Genomic DNA, 14,973 nt, shown 5'->3' on the forward strand with positions numbered 1-14,973 from the left:
CAAAAAAGCCTGAGTGTTATATTGACCGAGGTAAACCTTAAGTATTTTTTAACCTATTTTTGACTGAGTGATACATTACCAGGTGTCAAGCACTTTGCAGCAGCAAGTACCAATGCCAGCGAGACTAATCAGATCCACCGCTTTTTCAAAACGTCAATACAATTCTTAATTTGCACAAAAGATCTGTTTGACAGAGAAGTACAAAAACTATCAACACTGATAATTTTCCTCTCCGGCTTCTCAGCAGACGTACAGACCCTGCTCCTGTGCCGCGCTGAGCGCAAGTGTGCGCTGTCACGTGCGCCGAGCGTTGCTACCCTGCGGTGATGTCATAACAGACGTTTCCCAGTATGGTATTGAAAAGTAAGACAGGTAAGACAGTTTCTTGCTTCCCGTGGGGAGTTTTGCGCCAGCGCTGTTTAGATTTTTTCAGCAGTCTCATCACAAAACACATCAGTTATGCCTTCCATCTAAATATTTAAATTTGGTCTCCACTTTGTGTACAATAAATCACAGCTGAGGAAGACTTTATACCAGATCCCATTCACAAAACTGTGTCTAACTGGGGAGCAGTGATTACACATTTATCTCATTACAAAACAAACACTTTCAGCAGTGATTGTAAAAAACCGGCAGACGCAGACACAAACACCTCGGTGGAAGTAAGGAGCCAAGCAAAGCTACTCTGCACAGACGTGAGGAGCGGGCACATCTGCACCCCCAGCCCAGCGCACCCCCCCAGCCCAGCGCACCCCCCCCCCCCAGCCCAGCGCTGCCGGGGGCAAACACATCGAGGGGACGGAGAAACACCCCAAACGCAGGCACGCCCCAAAAACAGTCCAGCCACCAAGCCGGGAAACGCTTTACCCTTAATTGGGAGGAAATTACGCCGGCGGGGCCCCGGAGGACCGCAGGGTCCGGTGCCCGCCGGCGGGACGGACCGCCCGCTGCCGCCTCGGCCCCTCATCGCGGCCCCGCCGCCTCCGGCCCCTCGGCCCCGGCGCTGAGCCCGCGGCAACGGCTCGGCCGCCCCCCATCCGCCCTCCCGAGGGGTTTTGGTTCCCGAGGCACCGGGAGCCGGCGGGGACATGTCCGCGCTGGGGAGCGGCGGGAGCCCCGGCCGGCTGGGGGCCGGCCCCGCGCCCTGCCCCGCGCCCTGCCCGCCCTCCCCGCGCCCTGCCCCGCCGTGCCCGCCCTCTCCTGCCCGCCCCGACCGTGCCCGCGGCCCCCGCCTCACAGAGCGTCCGGAGGCAGGACCGCAGCAGGCAGCGCCCAGTGGCGACTCTGTGCCCATGGCAACGCGGCGGGGGGGCGGGGAGCCGGCGCCGGGGGGGGGGGGGGGAACACACAAGGGGAGACGAATCGAGCCCGGACCCCGCGAGCGGGAGGCGGCAGGCCCCGCGGGGAGCCGCCGACCCACCGAGCGCGGAACCACGCCGCGGGGCCCGGGGCGGGGCGGTCCCGGCCGCCCTCCGCCGGCGGCGGGACGCGGGGAAGCCGCGCCGAGTCCCCGCGCCGGCAGCGGGAGGAGGAGGAGGGAGAGGCGGGCGGCGGCGGGACCCCTGACGGAGGAGGCGGGCACGGAGCGGAGGCGCCGCGCCGGGAGGGGCCGGTCCCGCCGGCCCAGGGGGTGGTGGCGGCGGCGGCGGGGCTGGGTCCCTCCGCCGCGTGCTGGGGCCGGCGCCCCGCCCCGCCCGGGGTCCCACCCCCTCCGGCTGCCGCCAGCCGGGCGGGCAGCGGCCGAGCGCCCGCGGGCCGGGCCGGGCTGGGCTGCGCCGGCCGCTCCCGCCGGCCGCCCTCCCCTCCCCTCCCCTGCCGTCCCTCCCGTCCCTTCCGGGCCGGCCCCTCCCCTCCCCCGGCCCATTGATTTCCAGGCGGGGAGGCGCACGCGGCGCCGCCGGGCCCGGCCCGCCCGCCCCAGGCCCGACGCTCTCCCCCCGGCCCCGTTACCTGGCTCGGCCCCGCTTGACTCGGCGCTGCCGGGTCCCCCTCGCCGCAGCCCCCGCCTCAGCCCGGCCCGCTCCGCCTCCTGTTACAGCCCGTCGGGGAACAATGACGTCCCTCCGCCGGCCTCTTGCATCCGGGGCCCGGCGCCGGCCGGGCGAGCGGGCGGGGGGAGGGAAGGAGGCGGCGGCGGCGGCGGGGGGAGAAGCGAGCTCCTCCGGGTCACACGGGGACCGGCACCGCCCCTGTGCCGCTGCCGGGAGCCGCTAGAGGGGGCTCGGCGACCCCCGGTCCGGGCGAGGGGCCGAGGGGCTCCCGTGGGGCGATGCGCGAAGCCGCGGCCCGGCGGTGAGGGCTTTCCGCCGGCCCTGCTGCCTGAGGGGCCGCCCCGGCCGTAGCCTTCCCGCCCGGCTCGGCCTTCCGGGCCCTGTCCGCCCCTCTCCGGTTAACGTTTTATCTCTCCGCGCCCAAAGAGCGGCCATAAGCGCCGGCCCGGCCCTGGGGCCGCCCACAGGGAGGCGGGCAGGCCCCGCCGGCCGGGGCGAAGGCCGGCGCCCGGCATGTGGCGGGGCGGGTTCCCGCCGAGGGACGCGGCCCCGCGGCCCGCCATCGAGTTTCCTGAGGAGAGCCCGGAGCCTCGCTTTGACGGTGAGAGGGGCGGGCGGGGCTCCCCTTCCCGGGCGGCGGGACGGGACGGGGGGCAGAGCGGCTGCCGTTCCCTCCCGGCTTCCCCTCGCCCGGCGGCGGGGGCGGCTGGAGCCGGCGGGCCCCGGCGACCGCGGAGAGCCCCCTCCCTCGGGGCCAGCCTCGGCCCTCCGGCTAGCCGCTTTCCGTGTGCGCTTAGAAAAATTAATTATAGTTACTTTCCTAATTAGTGCCTTAAGGTGTTCCGTGGCAGCTCGTGTGGTGCCTGTTTGTGAGCCAGGGCGTGTTGAAGCTGTGCGGGTTCGTGTGTGGTTTTGGTGTTGTGGTAAATAGGCGCATGGTGAGACCTGAACTCATCCTCCTGGCTGTCCCTTCCAGAGTCGGACGTGCCGGCCGAGCTGCGCGTTGCCAACGGGTCGCAGAAGTTTGTGAACTTCACTTCCACCATCCAAAACCAGCTGCTGCTGGTGTCGCTGCTGGAGCATCTCTGCCACATGTACACCCACAACCCCCTTCACTCCAGGTGTCTCTTCCGAAGTTAGTACGAGTGGCTCTTTCCTCTCTCTTAAACTGCCTCACCGCAATATACACCGGATTCTGCTGTGCAGGGTTGCAGCATAGCGTCAGTACAAAGCTGTAGGTCTGATCCCACTGGGACAAGAGTAATTCTGAGAAGAGGATGAGTACCCTGAATCAACTCAATTGGGAACGAGGACCTGTCTTATTTTTTAAAACAGTAACAGAATATTGTTGTGGATGCAAGGATCGGACAGCTCTGTTCCAGCTAAATCACGTGAGGGGTAGCAGGGTAGATTATCTCACTGTTAAATCTGATCTAAAAACATGGATAGAAGAGAAATTTAATAAAATTACTTATCAAGAAATAGCTGTAGCACGGTCTTCGCTAAATCTTTCAAAACTATGGTCTGTGAAGATCAGAGTCAATACCTTTAAGTCCTTTATTTTCTCGTAAAGTCTTTTGATATAATTCAGGGAGCTCACATTTTTAGGTGTGAAATGTTTCCTTTGAAATCTGTCTGATGTGTGAATTATCTTAGGTATTTTGTTCATTTAGGCATGTACTTAATGCATTTGAGAAACAATCTCTAAGGTTTTTCTCCTTACTATATGTGATTGTAGAAAATAAAATCTAAAACATTGCTTTTGCTTAAAATTGAAGCCATTTATAGCATCCAGTAACAACAGTGCAGACAACTGTCATTTTTTTTTGTTCTCAAAATCTGATATAGGTGTTTGACCCTGGCTCTTACTATTCTCTCTATCAAACCCCAAAATACTGGGGGGAAAAAACCCAACCACATTTCCTCCTTTTGGGAGAGGAAAAAAAAAAACCCCAAAACCCAACCTGGGCCTTTTCCAAAGTATGTAGCTGCTTGGCTTCCCAGTGTACTTCTATGGAAAGTTGATGTTCCTCCATTGGTACAGCTTAAACCAGTTTCCCAAGTGGAATAAACCTGATGAATAACAGAAAAACATATTGCAGTAATCATATCTGTTTTGTGGTTTTGGCTGATATATTCATGTTGGCAAGGCTGGGGTTTTCCCCCTTTTCTGGTGTGTGTAACTGTGTCCATAAGGCTTGTGTAGCAAAATTCCTGATTTCTTACAGGTTCACTTTCAATAAATTTTATCTGCTTTAAAAGATAAGTAATAGGCTGATATTTGACATGCTGGTACCAAAAAAACCCTACCCTCTTGCAAGCAAGTTTAGTTTAAGACCTTGGAACTCCTAAAACTTCTAAGTACGTTTTTGTAGCGTCTTCCCAGTTGTGCCCATCTCCAGTATTTGTTATTTTTTTATCTGCCACAGCATTGTTTTACTCCAGCTGAGGAAGATGTGGTGCTTTGGGGAGGATGGAAGGGGGTGACTTCATTCCTTACTATGAGTATGTGTAGAAATGCGTGAGTTTGTATGTAAATTAGGAAGTCTTGACATTACCAGTTTTTATTATAAACACGCCCTCGTAGCTGTGACATGCTTTCAATTTCTCTTTTCACCGATCAAAATTAGTCCAAGGGTAACAAGTAAGTGAACGGGTGGATGTTTGTATAACTCATCTGCTGAGATACGGAGAAGAGGAGATGCAGTTGTGACCAGGAAGGGCATGGCAAATAACTGTATTATGCAAAGGGATTCCCACAGAGCGGCTCTAGTTTGGATTTAATTAGTTTTTATTGCTTAGAGTATGGGCAACAGCACTAGAGTAGGAGTGACTGTTCAGTTTTTCAGATGTGCTTTCTTTCAAATCAGGTTTAAAAAACAACTGTTTACATGATCTTATAGGCAGGATTTATTTAACGTGACCTTTCTCTGTTCCTTTGCACAGTACTTCGTCAGGCTTTCACGAGAACAGGGCTGCTCTCCCCCTTTGCCTTCTGCGATGAATTTAGTACTGTAAGACTGCAACATAATAGAGCCATTACTGAACTAATGAAAGCAGCTAATCGACAAATACTTAATGGGGTAAGCTTTGTTAAATTTCTTCGGCAACCTCTGCATTGGGGAATTAACACATGATTGCATCCAAAGAAGCTTTTGTTAGGGGGAGAGGGGGAGTGTCTTTTAATATTGGATTGGATCTTTTTAATAATTATACAAAATGCTATTCCCATTCTACCTTAGCTGTCACAGACAGCATGTTCTGGCTTTGCAGGTGCAAAGCAAAGCTTTTGAAGCCAGCAGTGTTTTGTTCCTTATTAAATAATAAACCCCCAATGTTAAAATACTTATAAACACAGGCAAGGTGTTTTCAGTATTGCTACACCTTTTTTAGACAACAGGGACATCCATTTTCAACTTTTAATGAACAGTTACCATAATCAAGTTGGTTGATTATGTTAACACCCTCCTAGTTATGTTAGTGGAGGGCATGATGTGTATACTGCGTAACGTGCTTCAGACCCAACCAGACCTGTTTGCTTATCTTGCTGGTTGAGCTAAGCTAGTTAATTTTGTCTTAAGCACATTTTAAAGCCCTCGTTTTATCCTGTTTGCCAGCAGAACTCTAAAGGGCAGTAATCTCTCCAGCAGAGAGATGTTAGCAGATTACTGGCAGGATAATAATACTTTAATTTTGTGAAGCTCTCTGCAGAATGAAGGGCTATCAGTAACCTCGTTTGCTTCTAAGAACATAGTTGTGGTTTCTGTTTTGCTGTAGCTGTCTGTGCCGATGGCACAGTAGACCTGTTACTCCATACGGCATGTTTTTATGTTGGATTTTGTTGTTTCGTAGGAACTTGATAATGGAGATTCTCATGCAATTGGGTATGTATTCAAAGCATTTAGAAATATTAAACAACTCCCTCCCTAAAGTCCCTTGCTCCACTCTGAATTTAATTAATACTGCATTTCATATTTTGGCTCTGAAATGTAGAAAAAAAAGTGAAAATTCCTCCAAATTCTCAAAATGATCTGGGAAAAATTCCTTCTTCAGTACAGTTCTCACGGTTAGTGCCATCATTCAAAACCCAACTTTTTATCGGGCATAAATTTAAAGAAATAAACTTAGTATTTCTGCTAACGCAGAGTGTGGCTTTGTAGCACACGTGCATGCTGCTGCAGTCTGCTGGTTTTCAGTATTCACTGTGGTAATGTCAAAGTCTTGTCTTCTTTTCATAATGTAAATAGTATTTCTAGATTATGTACACCTGCAGCCTATATAATACCTGTCTTATAAATTGTAATTTTGTTTAATGCAGCCTAACTTTTTTTGATTAGGGAAAAAGAAGTTCTCTTTGAAGCACAGACTTCACGGTACTTGAATGAATTTGATGAGATTGCAAGGCTAGGAAAAGGAGGATATGGAAAAGTGTACAAGGTATTCTTTACCTTCCATTTATAACTGATCAATTTATATCTGGTTTTCCTTTGAAAATTAGAGTTGCTGGTTTGGCTGCTTTGTTTATTTTTCTAATATAAAAACAAAACCACTAATTTTCCAATAGAACAGGAGCAGATCCGCACACGTGAAGGGTGTTGGCATTTCATTTCAAAAGGTGCTCAGTTGCGGTTTCTGTTTTCTGTTTGTCGGAGGCAGGATATATCAAATGTTTTACTTGGTGTATTCTGACCTTTCTAAAGTGAACAAAAACCTCCTTATTTCTTGTGTGAAGTATTGTGATATATTGACTTAAAACACCACAGGAGCTGAGTCTGCACACTGCGATGTTCCAGTCGTGGCTGCTTGGAAAAAAGTAGCCTTAATATGAATATAAACTATCCAACCCGGTGTTGAATTGTATTAAATCCTTGGCCCGTATGGCCAGACTGAGGTTCCCCGCGTGGTACGTGCCATATGTAAATGACAGTTGTGTTCTCACAGATTTATTGAGAACCTGTTTAAGCAGTTACCAGGACCTAGCAGCATTTTTTATTGATGGAAAGATAACTATAAAGCTATGTGTTTCACAAAGATTGGGTTAGATGTTCGCAGTCCTGAAAGGAGGCAAAAGTGGAGTATCTTTATCTTAGACAGCTGGGGCCTGATCCCAGTTTTATTCTCTCATACAGGTGAAAGGTTATCAGAATGGAGTGCAGAAATTAATTTTTAGAAAATAGTTGATTCTAAAGGATTTAATAATTCATTAACCTAAGCACATTAACAACTGATTTTGTCCTATTACAATTCTTTTCAGGTCAGAAACAAGTTAGATGGTCAATTCTATGCTATTAAAAAAATTAGCATTAAGAAGGCTACAAGAAGAGATTGCATGAAGGTACTCTTTTTCCTGTGTTTCATCTCTGTTTTAACTCCCTGTCTGCTCTAGCTGATTCTGATTTAATTTAGTAATGCAGCTGTTTCCCAAAATATCAAACACATTAATAAATTTTTTTCCACATTCTGAGTTTCTAAGATTTGATCGTCTCAATACCTAGAAAAAAAAAAGTTACGAGAGGTACTTAAGTTCATTAAAAGGAACATATTATTAACTTGAATTTGGTAATCTCTGCAACTGTGAAAATCGTAGTTTGTTTTAAAGCTTCCCAATTTTCTCCATTGCTGTAGTAATTTTATCTGTTCTTTCTTTGTCAGAAATTGTGGGGTTTTGTTATCTTTTGCACTCAGAAAAGGACAGTCATACTGTTTCCTTTTCATATTTTTAGGTGCTACGAGAAGTTAAAGTGCTGGCTGGGCTGCAGCACCCTAATATCGTGGGCTACCACACTGCTTGGATGGAACAGGTTCAAACAGTCCACCCAAAAGGAAAGTACACCACATAAAACAAACTGCTTTTTCACATAAATATACAATTTTAATGAAAACCATTTCCGAAATATCAGGTGTCTTCAAAACAGCAGCAGGGTGATGTGAAGGACGGTGCCTTGTGGAGGTGCTTCTTTTACGGTGTATTATCGTATACATTATAAGCCCTAATTTTGAACAGGCTAACTTCTTAAAGGTGAAATCTGGGTGAATATGTAAGAGAGCCCAGTACAACCCTTTCAGTGACCTTGTACAACATGTATTTTCTTTTCAATTAAAGAAAAATGAAAAACATATTAGGGTTGCTTCTTAGTAGACTCAGAAACACCTTTGGCAGGAGCAGAAATAGAGAAAAAGCTATCTACAGGTAATGAAGTTAAATTCAGTAAGAAGCTGTAGCCTAAATGTTAATTTATAGTAAATACATGCATGCTTGGTTTTGTAAAATACCGTATTTATCTTTTCATCCAATAGATAAAACAAGAATGGAGTGGCAGCCATTATCTTTGGAGCAAGAGAGCGGCAAGTAAGTATTATAAGTCTCAATGATAACACTTACTTGGCTTTAATAAGTGTGTTTTTTTTTTTTAAAGCATCATTAAAAGAGTACAGAATTCAGCATATATTGCACAAGTGCTTTTTTGCTTCCAAATGATAACGAAAAAGAAAGCCTTAATCATCCTTGTTGTTTCTCTTCTGGTTGTTGCTTCTCTTCTGGTTGCATAAGCTGAAGAATATTACTGGATACTTCTGCCTTCTTTGGATCTCTGGTTTCTGCTGGAGTCCTGTTGGGGCGATGGGGCCCTCTGTCTCAGAGTGTCGATTGGCCCTTCCAGTGAGGGCCCTGTGAGAAATGCGATGTCACTGCTGAAGTTTAAAGGGATGGGGATGCACCGTTCCTCTGTCCCGTGAGGGCTGTGCCCTGGCACTGTGTGTCTGAGCCCTCACAAGTCCCTGCCGGGGGAGGGCGTTAAAAAGGCCAGAGCCTACGCTGCCAATTGCATCATCCTCAAGTTTTCTGTGGGGAAGCAGCTGAACTCTTACTCTGGAATGCAGTTTGCAATTGGAGGGGAAAAAAAAAAAAGGTTTCAGAATGGTGTGTCACAAATAGATAGTATAAAACTGTGTACATGTTTTGACTTCTCTCCCGTATTTTATTATTTTCAGTGATCGCTGTCACATTCAGAGTGTGGAAAGTGACAGTTCAATTATCTTTGCTGACCTTACTTCGCAAGAAAAGAAGTCCTGTGACAGTACCAGCCTTAGAAGTCTGGATAGTGAATTAGCGCAGAATATGGATGTAAGGGATGATTTTACAAACAGCAATAGTAAAGAGCATATGAAACCAAACCAATGTGAATTATCCATAGAATTACAAGAAGACTCTGTAAGTAGTGTTAGCAGTACATCGACTGATGTGAAAACTCATTCGGCACAGGGACCTCATTCTAGTCCGGCTCAAGATGCAGGCACTGGAAGTAAGTCCTGCACTGAAGGATGCTCCGGGAATGATGTAGCTGTCTGTGGAGAGTTTGAGGTAAATACAGTTATCTTTAGATATACTTAACTGCTGTCTAACTTAATGATGTTTGTAAAGTTGAGTTTGGTAGGCAGAGGAATGATTTATAGTATTAAATTTAAAAAAAAATAAATAAATTACTGCAGTTAAAACCAAAACTAGATAATTTTTACTGAAGGGGTAACACCATTACAAGGACGCTGAGCAGAGGAGCTGGCAAAACAAGCAAAAAAGCTTCCATGTGTTAGTCATCTTAGGTCCTCTCAAAGTGAATGAATATAAACCCATCAAACTGGAAGATGTTCAGTATTCGTTAATGATGGCTGATTCAGGTACTACTGATGAAAGTGTCTAGGTGCTGTCTCTGCAGGGCAGGATTTGGGCAGGCAGTCCCCGCTCTGCCTGTGACGTTCCAAACCGCTGGGCATGGCACAGCCTGCTCTGGAGAGCTTGCCGCTTTGGCTGCTGTTCGCAGTTCCCTCTTGCAAGAAACGCAAGATTTTAGAGGTGTTTGCTTGAGTTGCCCAGGTTAGCAAGTGAACTAGTACATTATCAGAAAGTGACATATTCATGTTAATAAATGATCAAATTACATATCAAGAGATTGAATTTTTTTACTATTTTATATTAATTTACACTATTTTCTTAAGCCAGAATGATCCTCTGTTCAGTAGGTCTAGAAGCTTTTGAACTGTAATTTGAATATTAAGGTATGTTTTTATCATATGACTTATATGTTTATATATTTTTATCATATAACAATTGTTAAAATTTTAGGAACAAGCAAAAAAAGTCCCCAAAACTAGACAGTGTTGTTGCATCTGCTTCTTGAATGCAGTAGATTAGTAATACTATATTTGATGTCATTTTGGTATCTAACTGTTTTTTTTTTAGGTTAGAAAACAATTCTTTTATTAACTTTAAAGAAAATAGCTAAGAAAATACTGTTCATATTACAGTGGCAAAATCATGGACCGTTGTTTTTCTGTTAGGTGGAGTATCGCTTGATGCTTCATATACAAATGCAACTGTGTGAAATATCCCTGTGGGATTGGATTGTTGACCGTAATAAAAGATGCAACGAGAGAACAGAGGAAACTTCCAGTAAGATTCATCACTGTCTTAAAAATTTTCATATTCGTTATAAAGCAAGGGTTTCTTTTTTCCTAATTGGAAGTCAACTTGCCTGAATTTATGTTTTACTTCAGCAAGTTATAGGATGGATCTTCTTTGTTAGATTCTTTATTCACTTACTCAAATAGCGGCTAGGTATTGAATCTGTTGGTAAGATGTTGGTAATGTTGGTAAAAGAGATTCAAGTTCATGTGTTTTAGACAACTCTTCAAAAAAGAATGAATGTGTGCCTGAGGCAGAGCTGTTACCTGGAGAGATCTGTGCCTGGGCGACGCTACTTATTTGGAGTAGAGGTTTTTATTGACAGAATCTGCTTTTTCTCAGCAAGCTGTTTAAATAATTGAAATTCTGCTGTAGTAGTAGTCTTGCTGCTACAAAACACAGTATTTGCAGGCTAATTTATCTGCTGTGGCAAATATAAATACATCCTTTGTTCCAGATAACTTAAAAGCTTTTAAGTACTTTGTAACTTTGTTCTTAAGAACCAAAACTCCTAGAGGCTAATTTGTTGTTGGCCTGAAGAATCTAACTTTCGCTTTGCCTGAGTGGCCGAGGAGTTCTCACACCCATACCAAGCCATCTGCAAAAATGGTTGATGTTTGGAAGTACAAGTTTAATTGTAATGCTCTTAAAGCATTAGAGACGTGTTGCTTTCTCTGGAGTGGTTGTATAAAAAAAGCATATGCTTAACAGATTGTAAGACATAAACTGTATGATTAATGTTTAGTCTTAGTTTTAATCACTATTAAGATAAATCTGTTCTCTTCAGTCATGGAGTAAGGTTTACCAGCTAACTATCAGCTGACTTCCACTAATGTCTCCTCTAATCATAGTCTTTTTAGTTTTCATAAGCTGGAAAATGACATTCCTGGTCAGGCATTGGACCTTGCAAAACGCCCTTTTCTCACATTTCCACAGGGGATGAAAGGGGAATGCGATCATGGGTTAGAGAGTAAGAAACAGAAACCATGTAGGAGTAAATGGCGAGTGTCCAAAGGGGCAACAGACATGTTAGATATGGGTCATTAAGAGTAGGAAGATAGTGTAGTTTAGTAAAATAATAAAGTAGGAAATGGTAAAAACAATGAGCTGGTAGGTTCCTTTAGGACAGCTACAGCCAGAGAAGCCTTGGGGATTTCAGAGGGTAGCGCAACAGCAGAGGATTAGCATCCGAAAAGGAAGGGTGCGAATCGATACAGAAAACATGTCATTATGTAAATTAGTATGATTTTACCTGGAACTGTATTTTTCATTCCAATTCAGCACTTATGTGGAAGTAAAGAGTTTGTTAACTTCATAATCAAATAGCTATCTGGTGGGGCTGGGAGCAGTGTTTTCAGGCAGACATATGTTCGTGTCCCCTGAACTTTCCTTTTTAGAATTTTGAGGTTAGTGACTCTTTGCTGTTTCAGAAAAAACTATCTTGGGAGAAGCATGGGAAATTCCATTTTTAAACTATGCTTATTCTGTTAAAAAATTCCTCCACATCATAAATTAACAGGATTCAACAAGACATACCGCCATAAGCTTAAATCACTCAGTAAAATTAGCTGAAATAATTTAGATTCTAAATTGTTTTCAGGTCCATACCATCTTGTGGATGTCCATTGGACGATGAAAATTTTTCAAGAGTTACTAGAAGGAGTGTGCTATATCCACAGCATGGGAGTGATGCATCGCGACATTAAAGTAAGTTAATTGAATTATTACTTGAAGTTAAGGAAAACAAAGTTAACTTACATTATGGGAGAAAGAAAGGAACTTCGTAGTTAAATTTGAGATGGCTTAAGCTCTTAGGAATTTAGCTGTTACATCTGAAAAAATGCATTGCGTCCTTTATGCCAGTGCCACTTTCTTTACTATAAGCATAGTACTCAATGACATTGACTTAATTGACTTACAAGTGAATTATGATTAAGCTCTGGAAACTTCTTCTCCTTTGTGAAGGCATTTTCTTGTCCTAAACAGGGATGGTCAGATTGGTTTTGTTTTGTCTTGGTCTTTCCTTAATGAAGGTAGGACCTAAATTAGCCAATTACCTAAAAAAACCTATTTTAGGTAATTATAAAAATAAGCAAAGCCCTGTGACCACACCTCAGTTTGCTAACAGCGTATCAGTTAACTTGAACATATTTTTAGAAGCTATAGGGCTGCTCTCAGGCCTTTCTCCCCTCAGCCTGGATTTTTGCCTGGGATTGCCCTGACCCAGGGGCAGGACCCTGCACTGGGCCTTGTTGAACCCCGTGAGGTTCACACGGACCCACTTCTCCAGCCCATCCACGTCCTTCTGGATGGCATCCCGTCCCTCAGGTGTGTCACCACACCACTCCACTCGGTGTCATCGGCAAACTTGCTGAGGGTGAACATAATGCTCGGATTTCTCCTCCTTAATGGTCCTAAACCCAAAATATATGGATAAAACTATTTCAGTTTCTCAAGTCAGTGCTCTCTACTCAAGTCTCTCATCACTTGTTTTTTCATAGTAACTTCCCAGAACAAGCAGCATGTTGCAGCTGTGCTTATCGCACAGAAAAGCATATTTTGCTTTACATTATGTCTAGCCCAATGATACTCAGTCCTCCTTCCTGCTGCATCAGTTGGTCTGATTTGCTGTCTGCTCTTCCCTGTTCCCGTTAGTGTTACTGTTCTGCAAACCTCCCATTTTCTGCTGGAAAAAAAAAGTACTTTATTTTTCCACTAAATCTTTTTTTTCCCTGTTTTACATTTCTTCCCGTTCTCTAGATCTTTCATACATGGTCTTTCTGCCCAAATGTTGCTAACACATAATTTGGTATCAGCTATGACTTTTTTTCTCTCTCACTAATGAACATGTTAAATAATTGTCTTACACCTCTGAAATACTGGATTTTATAGATATTGAAACAGGTGAAATTTCGTAATTATTTATATAGATGTATTTTAGATTTTATACTATCTTTTTTTGTAGCCCAGAAATATCTTTCTGTATGGGTCAGATCATCATGTAAAAATAGGAGACTTTGGATTAGCCTGCAAAGACCTTCTTTGGGATGATGCAGACCAGTGGTTTAAGACAGAAAGGATAAATGGTAAGAGAATAAAAAGCTTAGTGGGGTTTCTATGATATTAAAACCATTAAATATTAAATTCTTATGTGAACACTACCTGAGTAAGTCTAAATTGCCTTTTTAAAGGACTGACGCATACTTCGGGCGTGGGGACTTGCCTCTATGCCTCCCCAGAACAACTGCAGGGCTCTCGCTACGATTTCAAGGTAGGGAGTATTTTTTTTTTTCTATTAACACATGATGATAGATAGTAAGACTAAAACAAGCCTTTCAGTAGGTAAATACATACTCTTCCTACTGTTACTCGTAATGTTTTTGTTGATTTCAACTTGGCCTGCTAGTTTGCCACTAATGCAAAAATTATTTGTATTTCTAAGATCACCTTGAAGAATCTACATAGATTTGAATTTGTATTCCTTGGTTATCTTGAAACTTGTCATGAAGCTTTTTCATATTGTGAATTTTTAATGAGAAAAAGAAATATAGTAAGTAATTAAAATTACCAGTTATGCCAGAACTTTCTCTTCCCCCTGTTACCAGTCAGACATGTACAGCATGGGTGTTATCCTGCTAGAACTCTTCCAGCCATTTGGAACAGAAATGGAGAGAACAGAAGTTCTTATACAATTAAGGAATGGCCAAATTCCTCATACTTTCTACAAAAAATGGCCTGTTCAAGCCAAGTACGTTAAACTCCTCACCAGTCCGAGATCTACAGAAAGACCAACTGCTGCTCAGCTTCGTGAGAGTGAACTGTTCCACACCACAGAACATGTAAGTTTTGCCAATAACCTCAGCCTTCACAGGGTAAAGAGATATAAAAAGCAAATGCCCTTTGTTTCCCTGCCTGTATTATGGGTTTTTATGTTTTGTTTTTAACTTAAGAGAATTGTGTGATTGAGACTGTTTTTTCTGATTGCAGTATTTAGCCCACTATATTAATGTTTCTAGAAATACGAGATAAATGGTTGTGAAGGATAAGGTAACTTTATGAAGCCCGGTCAGTTGATTTACATACAGCTGGAGCTATTTTTATAGTTCAGAAAAGCTTTTGAAAATTTTCATCAGCTCTGCAGAATCTTTTTATTGTGTTCTTTCTTTGCCACACTTCTCAGGTGCAGCTGTAGTACAAATACGCAGAAGAGCAGTGGTGCTGCAGAACGTGTCTGTAGTGGACTGGGAACACAATTCAAATAGGTTAATAAGGCTTTTCCTTGTCTCTCTATAAATGAACTAAACTGACTCTCACTTTCAGGTTATTTCTAACCTACAACAGAAGGTGAGGCAGCAAGAGGAAGAAATAGAGAAGCTGAGAGAGAGGATAAGACTGCTTTCTGAAGAACAAGATGAACGTATGAGACTAGGTTCTCCTGTTTAAGTACAGGAAGAACTCACCTCTATGTGTGCTAACTTATATAAAACATTTCTTTTTTTACATAAAAACATTTCAGTGCATTTT

At 44.3% G+C, this 14,973-nt stretch overlaps 1 protein-coding gene across 1 annotated transcript; it reads left to right on the forward strand.

The window, feature by feature from the left end:
- The first annotated feature begins 2,052 nt into the window (after positions 1 to 2,052).
- Positions 2,053 to 14,950, forward strand: EIF2AK1 (eukaryotic translation initiation factor 2 alpha kinase 1). The gene is given in 18 exon segments (XM_074158619.1): positions 2,053 to 2,101; positions 2,104 to 2,442; positions 2,445 to 2,490; positions 2,492 to 2,592; positions 2,968 to 3,126; positions 4,938 to 5,074; positions 5,844 to 5,875; positions 6,329 to 6,428; positions 7,246 to 7,326; positions 7,715 to 7,812; positions 8,287 to 8,340; positions 8,982 to 9,351; positions 10,326 to 10,437; positions 12,050 to 12,156; positions 13,415 to 13,535; positions 13,641 to 13,720; positions 14,055 to 14,288; positions 14,770 to 14,950. Coding segments are annotated over 18 exon segments (2,343 nt in total). The 3' UTR covers positions 14,893 to 14,950.
- The last annotated feature ends 23 nt before the right edge of the window (positions 14,951 to 14,973 follow it).

This window comes from Numenius arquata, chromosome 14, assembly GCF_964106895.1.
Source record: "Numenius arquata chromosome 14, bNumArq3.hap1.1, whole genome shotgun sequence".
NCBI lineage: Eukaryota > Metazoa > Chordata > Aves > Charadriiformes > Scolopacidae > Numenius > Numenius arquata.